The sequence below is a fragment of the Mirounga leonina genome, unplaced genomic scaffold (genome assembly GCF_011800145.1).
Source record: "Mirounga leonina isolate KUSES-001 unplaced genomic scaffold, KU_Mleo_1.0 Mir_129, whole genome shotgun sequence".
Lineage (NCBI taxonomy): Eukaryota > Metazoa > Chordata > Mammalia > Carnivora > Phocidae > Mirounga > Mirounga leonina.
Window position 1 is genome coordinate 39,473,218 of NW_023270323.1, and position 15,125 is coordinate 39,488,342.

General features: G+C 42.8%; 1 protein-coding gene across 2 annotated transcripts in view; it reads left to right on the forward strand.

Annotated features, from left to right (window-relative positions):
* Positions 1-15,125, forward strand: part of LNX1 (ligand of numb-protein X 1) — a 182,117-nt gene that overhangs the window by 136,471 nt on the left and 30,521 nt on the right. For both annotated transcript variants that reach the window (XM_035004992.1, XM_035004993.1), the window contains 2 exons: positions 10,558-10,799; positions 11,308-11,460. In XM_035004992.1, coding sequence (XP_034860883.1) covers positions 10,558-10,799; positions 11,308-11,460 — 395 coding nt within the window. The remainder of the gene's footprint in view (positions 1-10,557; positions 10,800-11,307; positions 11,461-15,125) is intronic.

Here is a 15,125-nt window from a genome sequence, read left to right on the forward strand (position 1 = left end):
ATATATACAAATATCAAGTCATGCTGTATACCTGAAATTAATAATGTCATAGGTCAACTATACCTCAATAAAATCCATCAAAGGAAAAAAAGCTATCTGGGCCAGCACAATTAAAAGTATAAACAGAGAGCATCTAATAAAAGGAAGAATAAAAACAGCTGTTTCCCGGGCGCCTGGGTGGCTCAGTTGGTTAAGCGTCTGCCTTTGGCTCAGGTCATGATCCCAGAGTCCTGGGATTGAGCCCCACATCAGGCTCTCTGCTCGGCGGGAAACCTGCTTCTCCCTCTGACCCTCCCCCCTCTCATGTGCTCTCTCTCTCATTCTCTCTGTTTCAAATAAATCTTTAAAAACAAAACAAAACAAAACAAAAAAACCAGCTGTTTCCCAAATCTCTCAGGCTGCTGACATACCCACGTCCATGAGCGCTGTCAGCACAGTGTTGAGAATCTCATGGTGAGCAAGACAAGCTGGACTTTCAATCTCACAGAAGCTATGTTCTTTTTGGGGGAGACATGTATTTACAAGGGAAGCAAGTAGACATACAAAATAATTTCCAAAGATGTTAAGTGCCAGGAAGTAAAATCAGGTGCTGGTGAGAGAGGTGGTTCATTTTAGATGGACAGTCAATGTCTGAGGAGGTGACTTTGAGCCACCCACTGTCAACTTCATCCCTCCAGCTCCCTCTTACCCACTCAAATGTTGGCATTAGATTTCTCAAAGCCCAATTATCTCCTGCCCCCACGGGCATGGCTTAATCCTGCTGAACCTCAGAAGTGGATTAGGGACTGGTAGTTTGGTGTCTTGGGTTTTGTCTCCTGCACACTCCCAGCATCTGTCCTCCTCTTTGATCTCACTTCAGCTCTGTTTTTCCCTGCATCAGTGTCACTTGGGACAAAGTCTGCACTGAGCCCAGTAATGCTGGTACCTGCCATGTACTTTCATCCTTGGGGCCTTTGAAAGTAGCATTCATCGGGTGCCTGGTGGCTCAGTCGTTAAGCATCTGCCTTCGGCTCAGGTCATGATCCCAGGGTCCTGGGATCGAGCCCCACATCGGGCTCCCTGCTCGGCGGGAAGCCTGCTTCTCCCTCTCCCACTCCCTCTGCTTGTGTTCCTGCTCTCGCTATCTCTCTCTCTGTCAAATAAATAAACAAAATCTTTAAAAAAAAAAAAAAAGTAGCCTTCATATCTAGACTGCCAGACCAACGTCCTTCATTTTTCTAGATTCAGTTCTAGCTTCACGTCCTCTGGGAAGCCTTCCCTCGCTACCTCCAAGCAGAGCGAGTGGCCCCTTCCTCTTGTCTTTCGACACTTGTTGTACCTCTATCTCCCTCAGATAATGGGGCCTGGTGATTTTTCTGTTTTCACGTCCGTCTCCTTGAGAGCATACACTGCGTAGAGGGTTTTGTTTTGCTTTGCATCCATATTGTCTATCATCATGCCTGATATGCAGTAACTATGCTAATTACTGCTCATCGCTCCTACATTCCAGTACTGATGGGCACCTTGTGTGAATCTTTAAATCTTACAGTAAACATTATTGTGCCCATTTTATATCCAGGAAATGAGGCTCAGTGATTAAGGAATTTGTTCAAAGTCACAGACCAGGAAGGTGGCAGACTTAGGATTCCCATCCAGATGTTTTGAATTCGAAAGCTTGTGCTGTTTCCACTTCACTTTCTCAGGAAGCACTCTGTAAGTGTATATTGAATGAAAAACCGTATTTTAAAATCACTTGCCCTGCTCTACCAGCATAATCCATCAAAAGAAGATGTATGGTAACTGTTACTTAGTTCTATGTGTGTACTGGTTTTGGAACCCAGATCAAATAAAGTTCAAGGTGCCTATGAGATGTGGAAATGAAGACGTGATGGAAGCAGGTTGATATATGAGCCTGGAGTGCAGGGAAAGTTCTGGGCTGGAGGCCAGGCCACGGGAGGGGAGAAAGCATGGAACCCCACAGCCTGGATTCCAATCCCAGCTCCGCTCTGTGAACCTAGACAAGGCTTTCCTGCCTGCTGGCTTCTGTATCCTCATCTGTAAAGTGGAGGTGGCGTCGTGACTATTACAGGACAGTCGTGAGGGGTAAAGAATACCACCCATGTAGAGCATAACACAGTACATAGTAGATCAATAGGTAATAGCTGTCTTCTCCCGACCCCCTTCTGGCTTGCCAGACCCTGTAGGGAGCCCACGATCCTTACAGATCAGGCAAAGTCTAGAATGTCAGGATGAGGAATTGGGACTATCTGGTAAGCAGTGGGAAATATTTCTACAGGAAATTTTTTGAGTAATATGGCGAAGTTAGGATAGATTGGATGGGGAGAAAGACCAGGTGCAGGGAGATGGGCTTGGTTGTGTTGTAAAGCAAGGGAGATACAGGGTCAGGAGGGCCAAGGTGCTGGCACAGGAAATGGAGCACACATGTCTGATGCCCACTGTCAGTCTGCAGGGTCACCAGCACCTTGATAAAGCTTTCTCGGAGCTGGAGCACTATGGGTTCCCGAGAATCTCAATGGCCTATCCCCCTGCTGCCTCATCCAAGGACACAAACAAGAGCCTATTGCTATTTCATGGTGACCATGTCTCTTGCAGCAGGCTCCTAGCCTGGCCCCAAGGACCCTGAGCAAAGTTTGAGTCATTCCTCCTGTTCAGTGGAGCAGCTGAAGCCTAAGACCCAGCCATTGGCAGAGGAGCTTGCTTCCCTCCAGAGCCCCCTGATCTTGATTCTCTTTGCCTGAAAGAGCAAATACACCCATTAGGGTTGAATGGCTCCCTTTCTCATTATGTAATAGCTTAGGGCAAGTAATTAGCTCTCTTAGCAGTGAAAGACAGACAGTTGAGAACTTAGTCTCCTTCTCTGACTTCTTTGATCAGAAATAGGGCTGGATAGAAAATCCCAAGTAAAATATTAAAATGCAAGTAGGACTGATAAGTACATTCAACAAGGTTGCAGGACACAAGGTTAACTTAAAAAAATCAATTGCATGTCTAAAGTATGTCATGGACAGTCATGTCTTCTGTGAATAGAAGCAGTTTTATTTCTCCCTTTCCAATCAGTATGCTGTTTACTGCTTTTTCTTGCCATATTGCACTGGTAAGAACCTCTAGTGCAATACTGAAAAGGAATAGTGAGGAAGGATATCTTTGTCTTGTTCCTGATTTCAGTGAAAAAGCATTCATCTTTCAACATTAAACATGATGTTAGCTGGGATGTTTTATAGATATTCTCAAGTTGAAGAATTTCCTTTTTATTCCTACTTTGCTGAGAGGTATATGCATATAATGAATATTGAATTTTATTAAATTATTTTTGTACTTATAAAAGAAATAGGGCTGGGGCAAATCATGGAAGGGAAACCCCTTTTGGAAACATCTTCCCTATGCATGCACACACACACCCTCACTCAAGTGGGGACAGAGGGAGATTGGGGAAAGAGTAAAAGGAGGGTAGCATTGCTTCAAAGAGGACCGAAAAGAGAGAAATGTGTCAGACCTACTCACATTGGCAGGGTTTGTTTGTTTGTTTGTTTTAATTCCCAGAGGTAGAAATTGTCATCCCTTGAGATAGATCTGGCCTACAGATGTGTTTTGTTTGACCCATGCCATGGGCTTTAAAATGTTGAATTTGTTAACTTTTAAAAATCAAGAGACTGCACATTAGAAACTGGATTTCAGCTTATAAAGTTTTCATTCCAGCAACACTAGGCTGTTTTTTTTTTTCTTGAGGTATAACTGACATATATTAGTGATTAATTTCAGGCATACAACATAATGATTTGATATTGTGAAATGATCCCCACCGAAAGTCTAGTTAACATCAATTGCATAGTTACAAATTTTTATTTCGGGGAGGAATTTTAAGATTTACTCTTCTACCAACTTTGAACTATGCAATACAGTATTATTAACTATAGTCACCATGCTGTGCATTACATCCCTATGACTTCTTTATCTTATAACATGTTTATAACTTTTTGATCCCCTTTGTCCATTTTACTGACCCCCACATTCCCTTTGGCAAACCCCAATGTGTTTCTATCACCCTGAGGGGTTTTTTTGTTTGTTTTTGCTACTGTTATTTTAGATTCCACATATAAGTGAGATCATACAATATTTGTCTTTCTCTGACTTATGGCACTTAGCATAATGGACCTCAAAGTCCACCCATGTTGTCACAAATGGCAAGATTTAATTCTTTTTTATGTTCAATAATATTTTATTGTATATATACACCACATTTTCTTTATCCATTCCTTTATTGATGGACACTTACATTGTTTCCATTTCTTGGCTTTTGTGAATAATGCTGCAGGGAACACGGGGTGTGGATGTTTTTTTGAATTAGTGTTTTTGTTTTCTTCAAATACCTAGAAGTGAACTGCTGGATCATATGGTATTTCTATTTTTAGTTTTTTTGAGGAAACTCCATACTGTTTTCCAGAGTGCCTGCATCAATTTACATTCCCACGAGCAGCGCACAAGGGTTACCTTTTCTCCATATCCTCACCAATACTTCTTTCTTGGTCTTCAGTAATAGCCATTCTAACATGTGATATATCAATGATATCTCAATGTGGTTTTCATTTGCATTTCCCTGACGATTAGTGATGTTGAGCGTATTTTCATGTACCTGTTGGTCATCTGTATATGCCCATTTTTAATATGATTGTTTTCTGCTATTGCATGAATTCTTTGTGTATTTTGGGTATTAACCCTTTATCATGATTTGCAAATATTTTCTTCCATTTTGTGGTTTGCCATTTCATTTTGGTGATAGTTTTCCTGTGCTGTGCAGAAGCTTGTTAGTTTGATATAGTCCCACTTGTTGATTTTTGCTTTTGTTGCCTTTGCTTTCGGTGTCAGGTCCAAAAAAGTCATCACCAAGACTGATGTCAAGGAGCTTACTCCTTATGTTTTCTTCTAGGAGTTGTATGGTTTCAGGTCTTACATTCAAGTCTTTAATCCATTTTGAGCTAATTTTTGCATATGGTGTAAAACAGTGCTCCAGCTTCATCCTTTGGCATGTGGCTGTCCAGTTTTCCCAGCACCATTTATTGAAGAGAGACTGTCCTTTTTTCATTGTATATTCTTGCTGCTTTTGTCATAAATTAATTGGCCATATATGTGTGGGTTTGTTTCTGGACTCTATTCTGTCCCTAGATCCATATATCTGTTTTTATGCCAAGCCTATAATGTTTTGATTACTATGGCTTTGTAAAATAGTTTGAAATCAGGCAATGCCTACAGCTTTGTTCTTTCTCAAGATTACTTTGGCTATTGGAAGTCTTTTGTGGTTCCACACAAATTTTAGATTATTCTATTTTTGTGAAAAGTGGCATTGAAAGTTTGATAGGGACTGCACTGAATCTAGATTCCTGTAGGTGGTGTGGACACTTTAACAATATTAATTCTTCTAAGCCATGAGCACAGAATATCTTTCCATTTATTTGTATCATCTCCAATTTCTTTCATCAATGTCTTACAGTTTTCAGTGTACAGATCTTTCACCTCTTTGGCCAAATTTATTGCAAGGTATTTTATTTCTTTTGATGCTGTTATAAGTGGAATTGTTTTCTTAATGAATTATCAGAAATTGTTAGTATATAGAAACACAACAGATTTTTGTATATTGATTTTATATCCTGCAACTTTTCCAAATTCATTGATTAGTTCTAATAGTCTTTTGGTGGAGTCTTTAGGGTTTTCTATAATATCACGTCATTTGCAAATAGTGACAGTATATATCTTCCTGTCCTGTTTGGATGCATTTTATTTCTTTTTCTTACTAATTGCTCTTAGGTTGGTCTTCCAGAGACAAGGACCAGCAAAGGCCTGTAACAACTGCTGGACCCTTGAAATGGAGCAGCATACCTCACCATGGTCACCTGGCCTCACCATCCTTGTTTCCTCACTTCACTAGCATATGAGTTTATAGGACTTGGCTTACGGGCGCCTGGATGGCTCAGTTGTTAAGCGTCTGCCTTCCGATCAGGTCATGATCCCAGGGTCCTGGGATCGAGCCCCACATCAGGCTCCCTGCTTGCGGGAAGCCTGCTTCTCCCTCTCCCACTCCCCCTGCTTGTGTTCCCTCTCTCGCTGTGCCTCTCTCTGTCAAATAAATAAATAAAAGCTTTAAAAAAAAAAAAAGACTTGGCTTAAAGTAGGATCAGACTGGGCAATTAATGAACTCAATATGAAGAACAGACTTGATGTTTACCTAGTTCAGAAGTGACAAGAGGGAAAGAATGTGAGGGAAGTTAGATCAAAGGGAGGTTGCATAGTTAGCCAGACTATTATGATGAGGTATTGAGGCTCTTACTTACAGGCAATGTATATTCTTCTATCCTAAGTGGTTAAGTTCACTGTCAGAAGGGAACCATCCACTGCAAAGCAGCTCGTGCTTCCTGGTTGGCTGAATTCAGCAGGACACCCCATCAGAGCCTCTGTGAATTATGTTAGGGTCTATCCAGCTTCAGGTCAACTCCTGTCAGTAGCAAACTCATGGACTCAGGAATTTTTGCAAGAAAAGAGTTCATTTTCTCTTCTTGCTCCCCATCCCCTTACAGAAAAAAAAAAGGCAAAAATTCCATGGCACATCCATTGTCCACTTCTTATATTAAGACTGATTTGCCTCTGCTAACTTTGATATAGGAGCTCAGGATCCCAGTACTTTATTACCAAAAATAATAATAATAATAATTGATTTCCAGAGTTGCTTTGTTGAACAGATGGCATATCCAAAGTACATAGTTTGGTTGAAAAATGGGTTTTTTATGTTCCTTGTGTTCATCCTTCAAGTTCATGGCCATCACCCATCACCACCTGAGAGTACTTAGTGCTCGGGATAACTAAAAGGGAGAATAAATCCTGCTTCCTTTGAACACAACCCAGGGTTCACTGTATGTTCTTGTACCGGCCAGTGTTAATCAGCTCTTCCTCACTCCTCCCCTCTTTTGTGCTTATAAATCAAGAGGCCTCAGTATTAATCACCACAAAAGAGATAATTAGTAAGTACAAACTGCAACCTTCATAGATCATTCTGTGCCTTGGATTCAAGCTAAGCCAAGAAACTGGAGGAAGCAACATCACACAGTTATGGGTTGCTTTAGCAGAACATTTTTTTTTTTTTTAAAGATTTTTATTTATTCATGAGAGACAGAGAGAGAGAGAGGCAGAGGGAGAAGCAGGCTCCCAAGGAGCAGAGAGCCCGATGCGGGACTCGATCCCAGGACCCTGGGATCATGACCTGAGCCGAAGGCAGACGCTTAACCATCTGAGCCACCCAGGCGCCCTCTACATACAATTCTTGAGCTTGGATCTCACCTCCTACCCTCAAACTTATACAAAATTCTGAGTAATTATAGAAGGTTAGGAACTCCTTCAGAACAGCAGGTGATGGCGGTAGAGAAGGGAACCAGCTAAACCTCTACAGCCCAAGATGGTCTGTCAGTCAAGTGTCCGGTGAAGTGATTTTACCATCACATGCTGTCAGTCTTTTCATTAGCTATTTCATTTCTTTTTTTTTTTTTTTTTAAAGATTTTATTTATTTATTTGAGAGAGAGAGAATGAGAGAGAGCACATGAGAGGGGGGAGGGTCAGAGGGAGAAGCAGACTCCCTGCCGAGCAGGGAGCCCGATGCGGGACTCGATCCCAGGACCCTGGGATCATGACCTGAGCCGAAGGCAGACACTTAACCATCTGAGCCACCCAGGCGCCCTAGCAGAACGTTTTTTATTCAAGGCATAGGAGTCTGAAAGTTTAATTCTAGATTCTGTTCCCCCCCCCCCCCACACACACACACAAACTGTTGTAAGGATAGCTATGATTTGAGGCCACGGGAAGATTACTTACCCATTTTATAAGGTTTTCCTGTCCTAGACTAAAAAACGTGACTCTGGAACCCCAAGGACTTGGAACAGCCATTTTTTCTTAATGGTATAGTCTTCAGATTCAGAGATTTTAAATACCTTAATCCTCCACAGGGTCATGGCAGCAAAATAAGATGTCCCTTTGTTCCACTGGGATATGCTATGTCCTCCCAGGAAGCCATGACTTACCAGCCATTTGTCCAACTGGGAAATTCATTTCCTGTTCTGGCAGGGCACATGGTCAAGGGCATTGCTGCCCCAAGAAAAGAAAGACTGTTTCCAGTCCAACTAAATAGTCTAGGAACTTCCTTCCCATGCATTGCTAACCAAATATTGCTGGCTTGGGTAGAAGTGTTCCACTCATGTATTTATGACTTTGGAACTGTTCAAATGCAAGCTGGCTTTTATTTTTTCCATCACACGGTTCTTCCAATTTTTCAGTTTCCCATATCAACCAGTTTGCTATTTTTAAGCAGAACAATTTCAAGCCAAAGTAGCTAATCAGAACAATAAAACCTTACCAATTCAAGCAAGGAGCTTGAATTTTTTCAGTGAGAAAAAGACTAGCATTAAAAACTGGAGGCCTGTTTCATCTTCTATAAGATAAGGGTATGGGATTGTATAATCAAAGTCCGTTTCTACTAATATTAAAACCACATTTCATCAGATCTAAGATGCCATTGATCATACGAAACATATTTTACGTACCAACAGTTTTAAATATTGTCACTGGTTACATTATTCCAAAACACCTTTAAAGATTTGCATGCAGTGTGTGGATTGGTCACATTGGACTCCTAGGACTTTGAAATCCATTCAGACAAATTTGGTGACCTCTCCTGCCCTCTAGTTGTATTGTTTGGCATGAAATAGTCCAATCCTATTGAATGGTCTCAGTAACGAAATATAACACCACTTTTTATCTCCTTGGGGACATCTTTCTTTCTAAGCAAATAAAGCATTTGCTTGTCTCTTTGCAAGAAAATATGGAATTGCTATTCTCCTAACAATGAATATTTGCTTCATCAACATCAAACTTAGGCGCCACTACTCTGTTTTTGAGACTTTCTGTATATGCAGTAACTTTTCATTTCAGTGCTGAATCATAATGTAATCTTTTCTAAGACATTGAATGCCAATTCAGTTCGATGGCAAAGTGCCAAGAATGGACGCAACTCAACGGAAGTTAGAAGATGCTCCCCACCCTGTGACTGTGTCTGCCCTGTTCAGATAACGGTATCTGCATCATGACTGCAGCTTGGCACAGTAGAAGCTGCATGACTCCATCACCCATGCATTCTAATCTCAGAGATGTTAGAGTATGAACAAACAAGCATCCCAGAATGGATTGATTACAGAAGTAGCTACAATCTCCTGATAACTTACTATATCTCTGGCAGGGTACTAAAATATCGACCCGACCTCACCGCAGCCCCAAATGTATGTGTAGATTAGGAAGTTTAACCAGGTTAACAAAATTGCCCCAGACACAGGTAAATTTCAGAGCAAGGATTCAGAACCAGACAGTAAGCCATTCTATCTACTAGCTCTGTTTCTACAGGCTATGAAATTGTGTGCATATCAACTGTAGACTGCTGTTGGATTCCTTTTACTTTCAAGAATGTGAAGCATCCCTCCAAATAGGCTCTCAGAGGGTAATTTAAAATAGCTCAACCACATAAGATTTTCTATAATGAATTGATAAAAATAATTTATAATTAGCACATCTATTATAAGCAAATGGCCATTTCTTAAAGGGGCTCACCCTCATGATTTCTGCCTTCACAACAACTGTGGGAGCTGGTGTGGCCATCTGCAGCTACTTGCTCATCACAGTACAATGAGATCGTCAACTCATCCCCATCTTCTGACCAAAACCCTAAGAGCTGAAATGACCTTCTCAGTGACACATGTATGTACATTCACAGCAAAATATGGATCTAGATCTGCTTATACCTTGGCCTCCTGGCCCTTGGGCCTGCTCCTGAACATGGGGAGTGAATGGTTATAGACAATTATGGTTTTCTTTTTAGAGACCATGAATGTAGTTTTACTTTCCCAATGTTAGAAGACATGACAATGAATGGGACTTTGGTGCGCAGGAGCCCCTGGCCCCTGGTTCTGGCCAGTAGCCCAGAGGTAGAGCATGGAAGCCAGCAAGCTTGCCTCTAGAGAATACCAATGCTAAGCAAACCCCTGTGGCTTTGTGGTGATGGCGATTCTGTTTCCACGGACAGTTAAATATGGAATCTGGGAGGAGCTTTGTATTTATGTTCAGTGCTTTGGGAACCAAACCCAAAAGAAAGGACTGAGTGTGACTAAGGGCTTTTGTGGTCAAAATAAACACCAACAAGAGAGAATTACTAAGTCCAAACAGTTGAAGAGTGCCCACCTCAAGCTCTAGTATTGTAGACACCATGACAACTATATACGTTTGCATGCCAGAGGCCAGTGTACTGAGAGCGCTTTAGGAGAATGCAAAAACATCTTTTAAAAATGGTTTCCTCAAGTCACTAAATCATCTAGTTGGTGAGTGTATATTGAGTACCTACATGTGATAAAGTGGGGGTGGGACATAGGAGTGAACAACTCCCGTTCCAAGTGCAGCAAGCATGTGTACGTGAAGAAGCCGGGTTGAACAATGAGCAAAGCGAAAGCCTTTTCTGACCTCCTGTTGGTTTGTTGCAGCTGTAAGGGTGCTTCCCACTATGGCCTCACCAAAGACAAGAAGAGGCGCTCTCAAGATGGCTGCCCAGACGGCTGCGTGAGCCTCACAGCAACAGCACTCTCCCCAGACGTCTCTGCAGCTGCCACTGTCTCCTTGGTGACAAATGAGCCTGGCCTAGACAACCCTGCCTACGTGTCCACAGCGGAGGATGGTCAGCCAGCAGACAGCCCTTTGGACTCTGGCCGGAGCAACCGAACTAGGGGTGAGTCAAATGGGTGGTTGTCTGGGAATGGGCTCCTTGCCTTGAGATTGCCCTCTGTGGAATATTTACTGTAGAATGTTCTAGACATTTTTTTTTAAGGGGAAATCATTCTGGCAGTTTCAGCAGCAATCCAATGTCTAATTCTCCAAAGTGAAATGAAACCATAAGTACCTCAGATCATTAAAAATATGTAATCGAACTTAGTGGAAGGGGTAGAGTTGGGCCTGATGATTCACCACCCCATAGTGTTGGCACCTTCCCATCCATGCCGCTCAAGGAAAGTGCTGCTACCTTCAGTCCAGCCCAGCAAAAAAGAAACGCAGGTTTTTAAACCTTACATATTTCACTGTAGAAAACGGAGACAGAACAGAGAAGCAAATCGCATCATTCTACCACCTAGAAGCAATCACTCGTCTTGTGTTATTGTCTATATCTGACCAGACGTGCACATAAAAGAGGATTTCTGTGACTGTGTAGCTACTGTTTCTTCCTTCTCTCTTGTCCTCAGCACGGCCCTTCGAGCGATCCACTATCAGAAGCAGATCTTTCAAAAAAATAAACCGAGCTTTGAGTGTTCTTCGAAGGACAAAGAGTGGGAGTACAGTTGCCAACCAAGCTGACCAGGGCAGAGAAAATTCTGAAGACACCACTGCCCCTGAAGGTACGTGACCTCCCTGTGAGTCTGGACGGACATGGGCTGGGCTTCCAGAATGACCTCAGGGGTGATGAGAACCGGACCACCACCCACTTTCTAGGACACCTCTCTTCACAAGGGCATTAAATATTTTTTACCTTGATCAGCCTACTTCTTACATAAGTAACTAAAGGCAGAAATGATTGTTCTCTTTTCACAGAGGGTGAGCAAATAGGTTTTGGAGCTATTCAGGTGCTAGCTTAACACATATAAGAAATAATAATAATTAAGTGAAAAGCATTTAGAACATGGCTGGCATGCAGTAAATGCTAGGTAAGTATTTTTTTCTTCTTATGACTAGGTATAATGTGTGGTTCTGAGTGTGTTTTTCATGCATTAACTTATTTAATGCTCACAACAAACCTATGAAATGGCTACTATTCTTATCCCTCTTTTACAGATAAGAAAATCGAGGCACAGGGAGATTACTTAGCTTGCCCCAAATTACCTTGCTTAACTTTGAATTCAGGTAATGTGGCTCTAGAATCCAGGCTCTGTTGGATCTTAGATCCTATGTGTTTATAAATGCAGCTGAGGAAATACTTTCTTTTTATCTTATGTTAGACCTTCAGAGCAGTAACAATAGCTCTTTAAAAAAAAGTGGAGCTTTCTTGTGTTCCAGGTAGTGTTTGTCCTAAGTCACTTAGATGTCACAATTCTAAGGGATAGGGATGATGATGATTCTCATTTTATAGATGAAGAAACAGACACCCAGAGAGTAAATCACCCAAAGTCACCCAGCTAGAAAATGACAGACCTAGGACCTTAGCTCGGGTTCTCTGGCTCCAGAGCCCACTCTGGTAACGACTGGGTTAAGGGCCCTCCCCTCCTAGGGGTTGAGAGGTAGATCCCAAATCACTGTCTTTATCACACCTTCAGAGAATCCATGAGCAGTGCTAGAAAATCTCTCTTCCTTACTTGTCACCTCTCCCCTCTGTGCGCGCACATACACATGCACACTCTGTGCTCTCACTACTCTGAGCTCATTGCAGTCCTGTGAATACTGTTTCTCTCTCTCTCTCCCTTCCAGGCTGCTGTTCAGCTTTCACTCCCACACCCCTTCAGCTGCCATTCTCATTCCTCCTTCCAGGCTTCGCATAGGCTTGGCCTCCTCCTAGAAGCCCTCCCCGACTCCCTGAGTCCCCTTTCCTTTGTGTTCTCGATGCATCTGCATCTTTATTATAACGGTGTCCCTTTCGCTGTCACTGCCTCTGTAAGAGCAGGAGTTCTTTTGTTAGAGTCCTCAAGGTGAAGCACCAGACCTGGCACACACAGTGGTGTTCGCTGAATGTGCCATGAATATGGGATTACAACTCCCCGTCTGCCAGTCCTCCTCTTATGAAAGGGTCCTGAATCATCCTTCACGTAAAGTTTTCTTCTGCCTGCGTAAGATTGATTTGCCTGTTTATTGCAGAAACCTTTTTTTTTTTTTAAAGATTTTATTTATTTGAGAGACAGAGAATGAGAGACAGAGAGCACGAGAGGGAGGAGGGTCAGAGGGAGAAGCAGACTCCCCGCCGAGCAGGGAGCCCGATGCGGGACTCGATCCCGGGACTCCAGGATCATGACCTGAGCCGAAGGCAGTCGCTTAACCAACTGAGCCACCCAGGCGCCCTGCAGAAACCTTCTTAATAAGAGATTACTGTGTGGAAGGTACTAGCCTAGGCTCTATAACTTTATATAAAGATTATCAAATCCAGTTCCTGGCTTCAAGAGCCTCCTTCATGACTAAAAGAAAGAAAATACCATGAGGAGTGAGCTATAAATAAATGGCAGCGGCAGCCCAAGAGAAAGAAGCATCACTTGCAAGCAGGCTGTGTAACCTGTGTCTACGGGGCGGTTTATGAGCCGGATGGGCATTGGGATCTTGACTGTGCATTAGAAAGTAGTGGGAGAAGAGATGGGTCCAGGAGGGCATTTGGGAGTCTTGATTTGGGGCAGTGAACACACCGGAAAGCTTTTGCAGAGTGTTATTGCAGGAACCGCACTATGTTCCGGGAAGATGGCCACCACGTGAGGTGTGCAGGGGGCTTAGAGTGGGAGAGAATGGATTTCTTGAGATACCCCAGGAAGCTATGACTCCAGAATGGGGTGAGGTGTGAAGACTTGGCAAGGCTGGTATGATGGTCTTTTCAGGATTTGTGAGGCAACAAAGTTTTCAAAAATGGCCTTCGAGTTGCATTGTTTCAGCAACCTGTGGTTGGCCCCATGAACTCCCGTGGCATAGTTTATCCATCCTTTTTACAGGGGCAAAGAGTCTCCACTGCTTATTGGCTGTGTGACCCTGGCCAGGTTACTTAACTTCTCTGAGCTCCAGCATTCTGTCCTCTAAGAAGCTGGGATAATAATAATCTACTTCATAGGGTTGTTGTAAGTACTAAATCCAAAAAGCATGCATACAACTGGCTAGCTCAATGCCTGGCACATAACACTCAGTAAATAACATCAAATCCCTAGTCCTTCGGTGAGGACACAATATTGAACAATTTTATTTCATTCCAGACCAGCACAAGTTTGGCAGTTGAAAAATTTTTTTTTAGATTTATTTATTTGAGATTGTGTGTGTGTGCTGGGGTGAAAGGGAGAGGACAAGAGAGAATCCTAAGCAGACTCCCTGGTGAGCACAGAGCCCAGCGTGGGGCTCCATCCCACATCACTGAGATCACAACCTCAGCCAAAATCAAGAGTGGGATGCTCGACTGGTAGAGCCACCGAAGCACTCCAAAAAATTATTTTAACTCTTCAATGTCACTAGAGTCTCATTGGCGTGGTTCTAATTAATATTATGTACAAGTGCAACTGGGTGTGTCCTTTCAGACTCTCAAATGGCCTGAGTAGTTTCAGTTTGGGAGGATGGTTTTTGTAAATCTACTGGGGGGGGGGGGGTCAACAGGGGGAGGGGAACAAAAACCAGCAGTTTGATGATTATTTCTAAATCTTTCTTTGTTCAAAGTGTTTTGTTTTGTTTTTAAATCACCATTCCCTGTCACCAGACCTGTTTCAACAAACGCTTATGGTAACGCCTACTTAATGTAATCAAAGTAGTTTAAACATTAATTGAACTCAATCACCCAAGCACTGTTAGCCCCGGGAACTGACACATTAAGGCTGCTGTCCACAGCCAAACAGCCAAGCCAATCCCTTATGTTCAGTTACATCCCGGTGGAGGCGAAGGACCCACATTTGCAACGTCTCAGGCTTCCTCTGGCTGCTAAATTGCTTTGTTTATCGTGTTCTGCAATACTTGGAAGTAATTTTAATTCTTTCTGTATTGTTCCTGGAGAGTTGAGCACTTCTTAATGAACTCATAGTTCATTAGGGAAAATGGACTAAGGTCAAGGGTTTTGAAAACAGAGTGCATATTCGGCAGAGCCAGACCTGCAGTTTTCCTCTTCCCAAATGACTTAATGAAGAGAGAATCTTAGGGCAAAGGCAGCTGTCAGCAGCTACAGGAGGCGAAAGCATCTCCGCCCTCCACATCCACACTCAAGTGGCGAGGGGAGGAGCCGCGGCTGCCCCAAACTAGGTGTAGCTTGCCTGGCATGTTATGGCGTTCCTTTGGCATGCTTCTACTCACACTGAGGCAGAGGACGGCTCCAGTCGGCAGTGCTGGCTTATAGGTCTATAGGGCA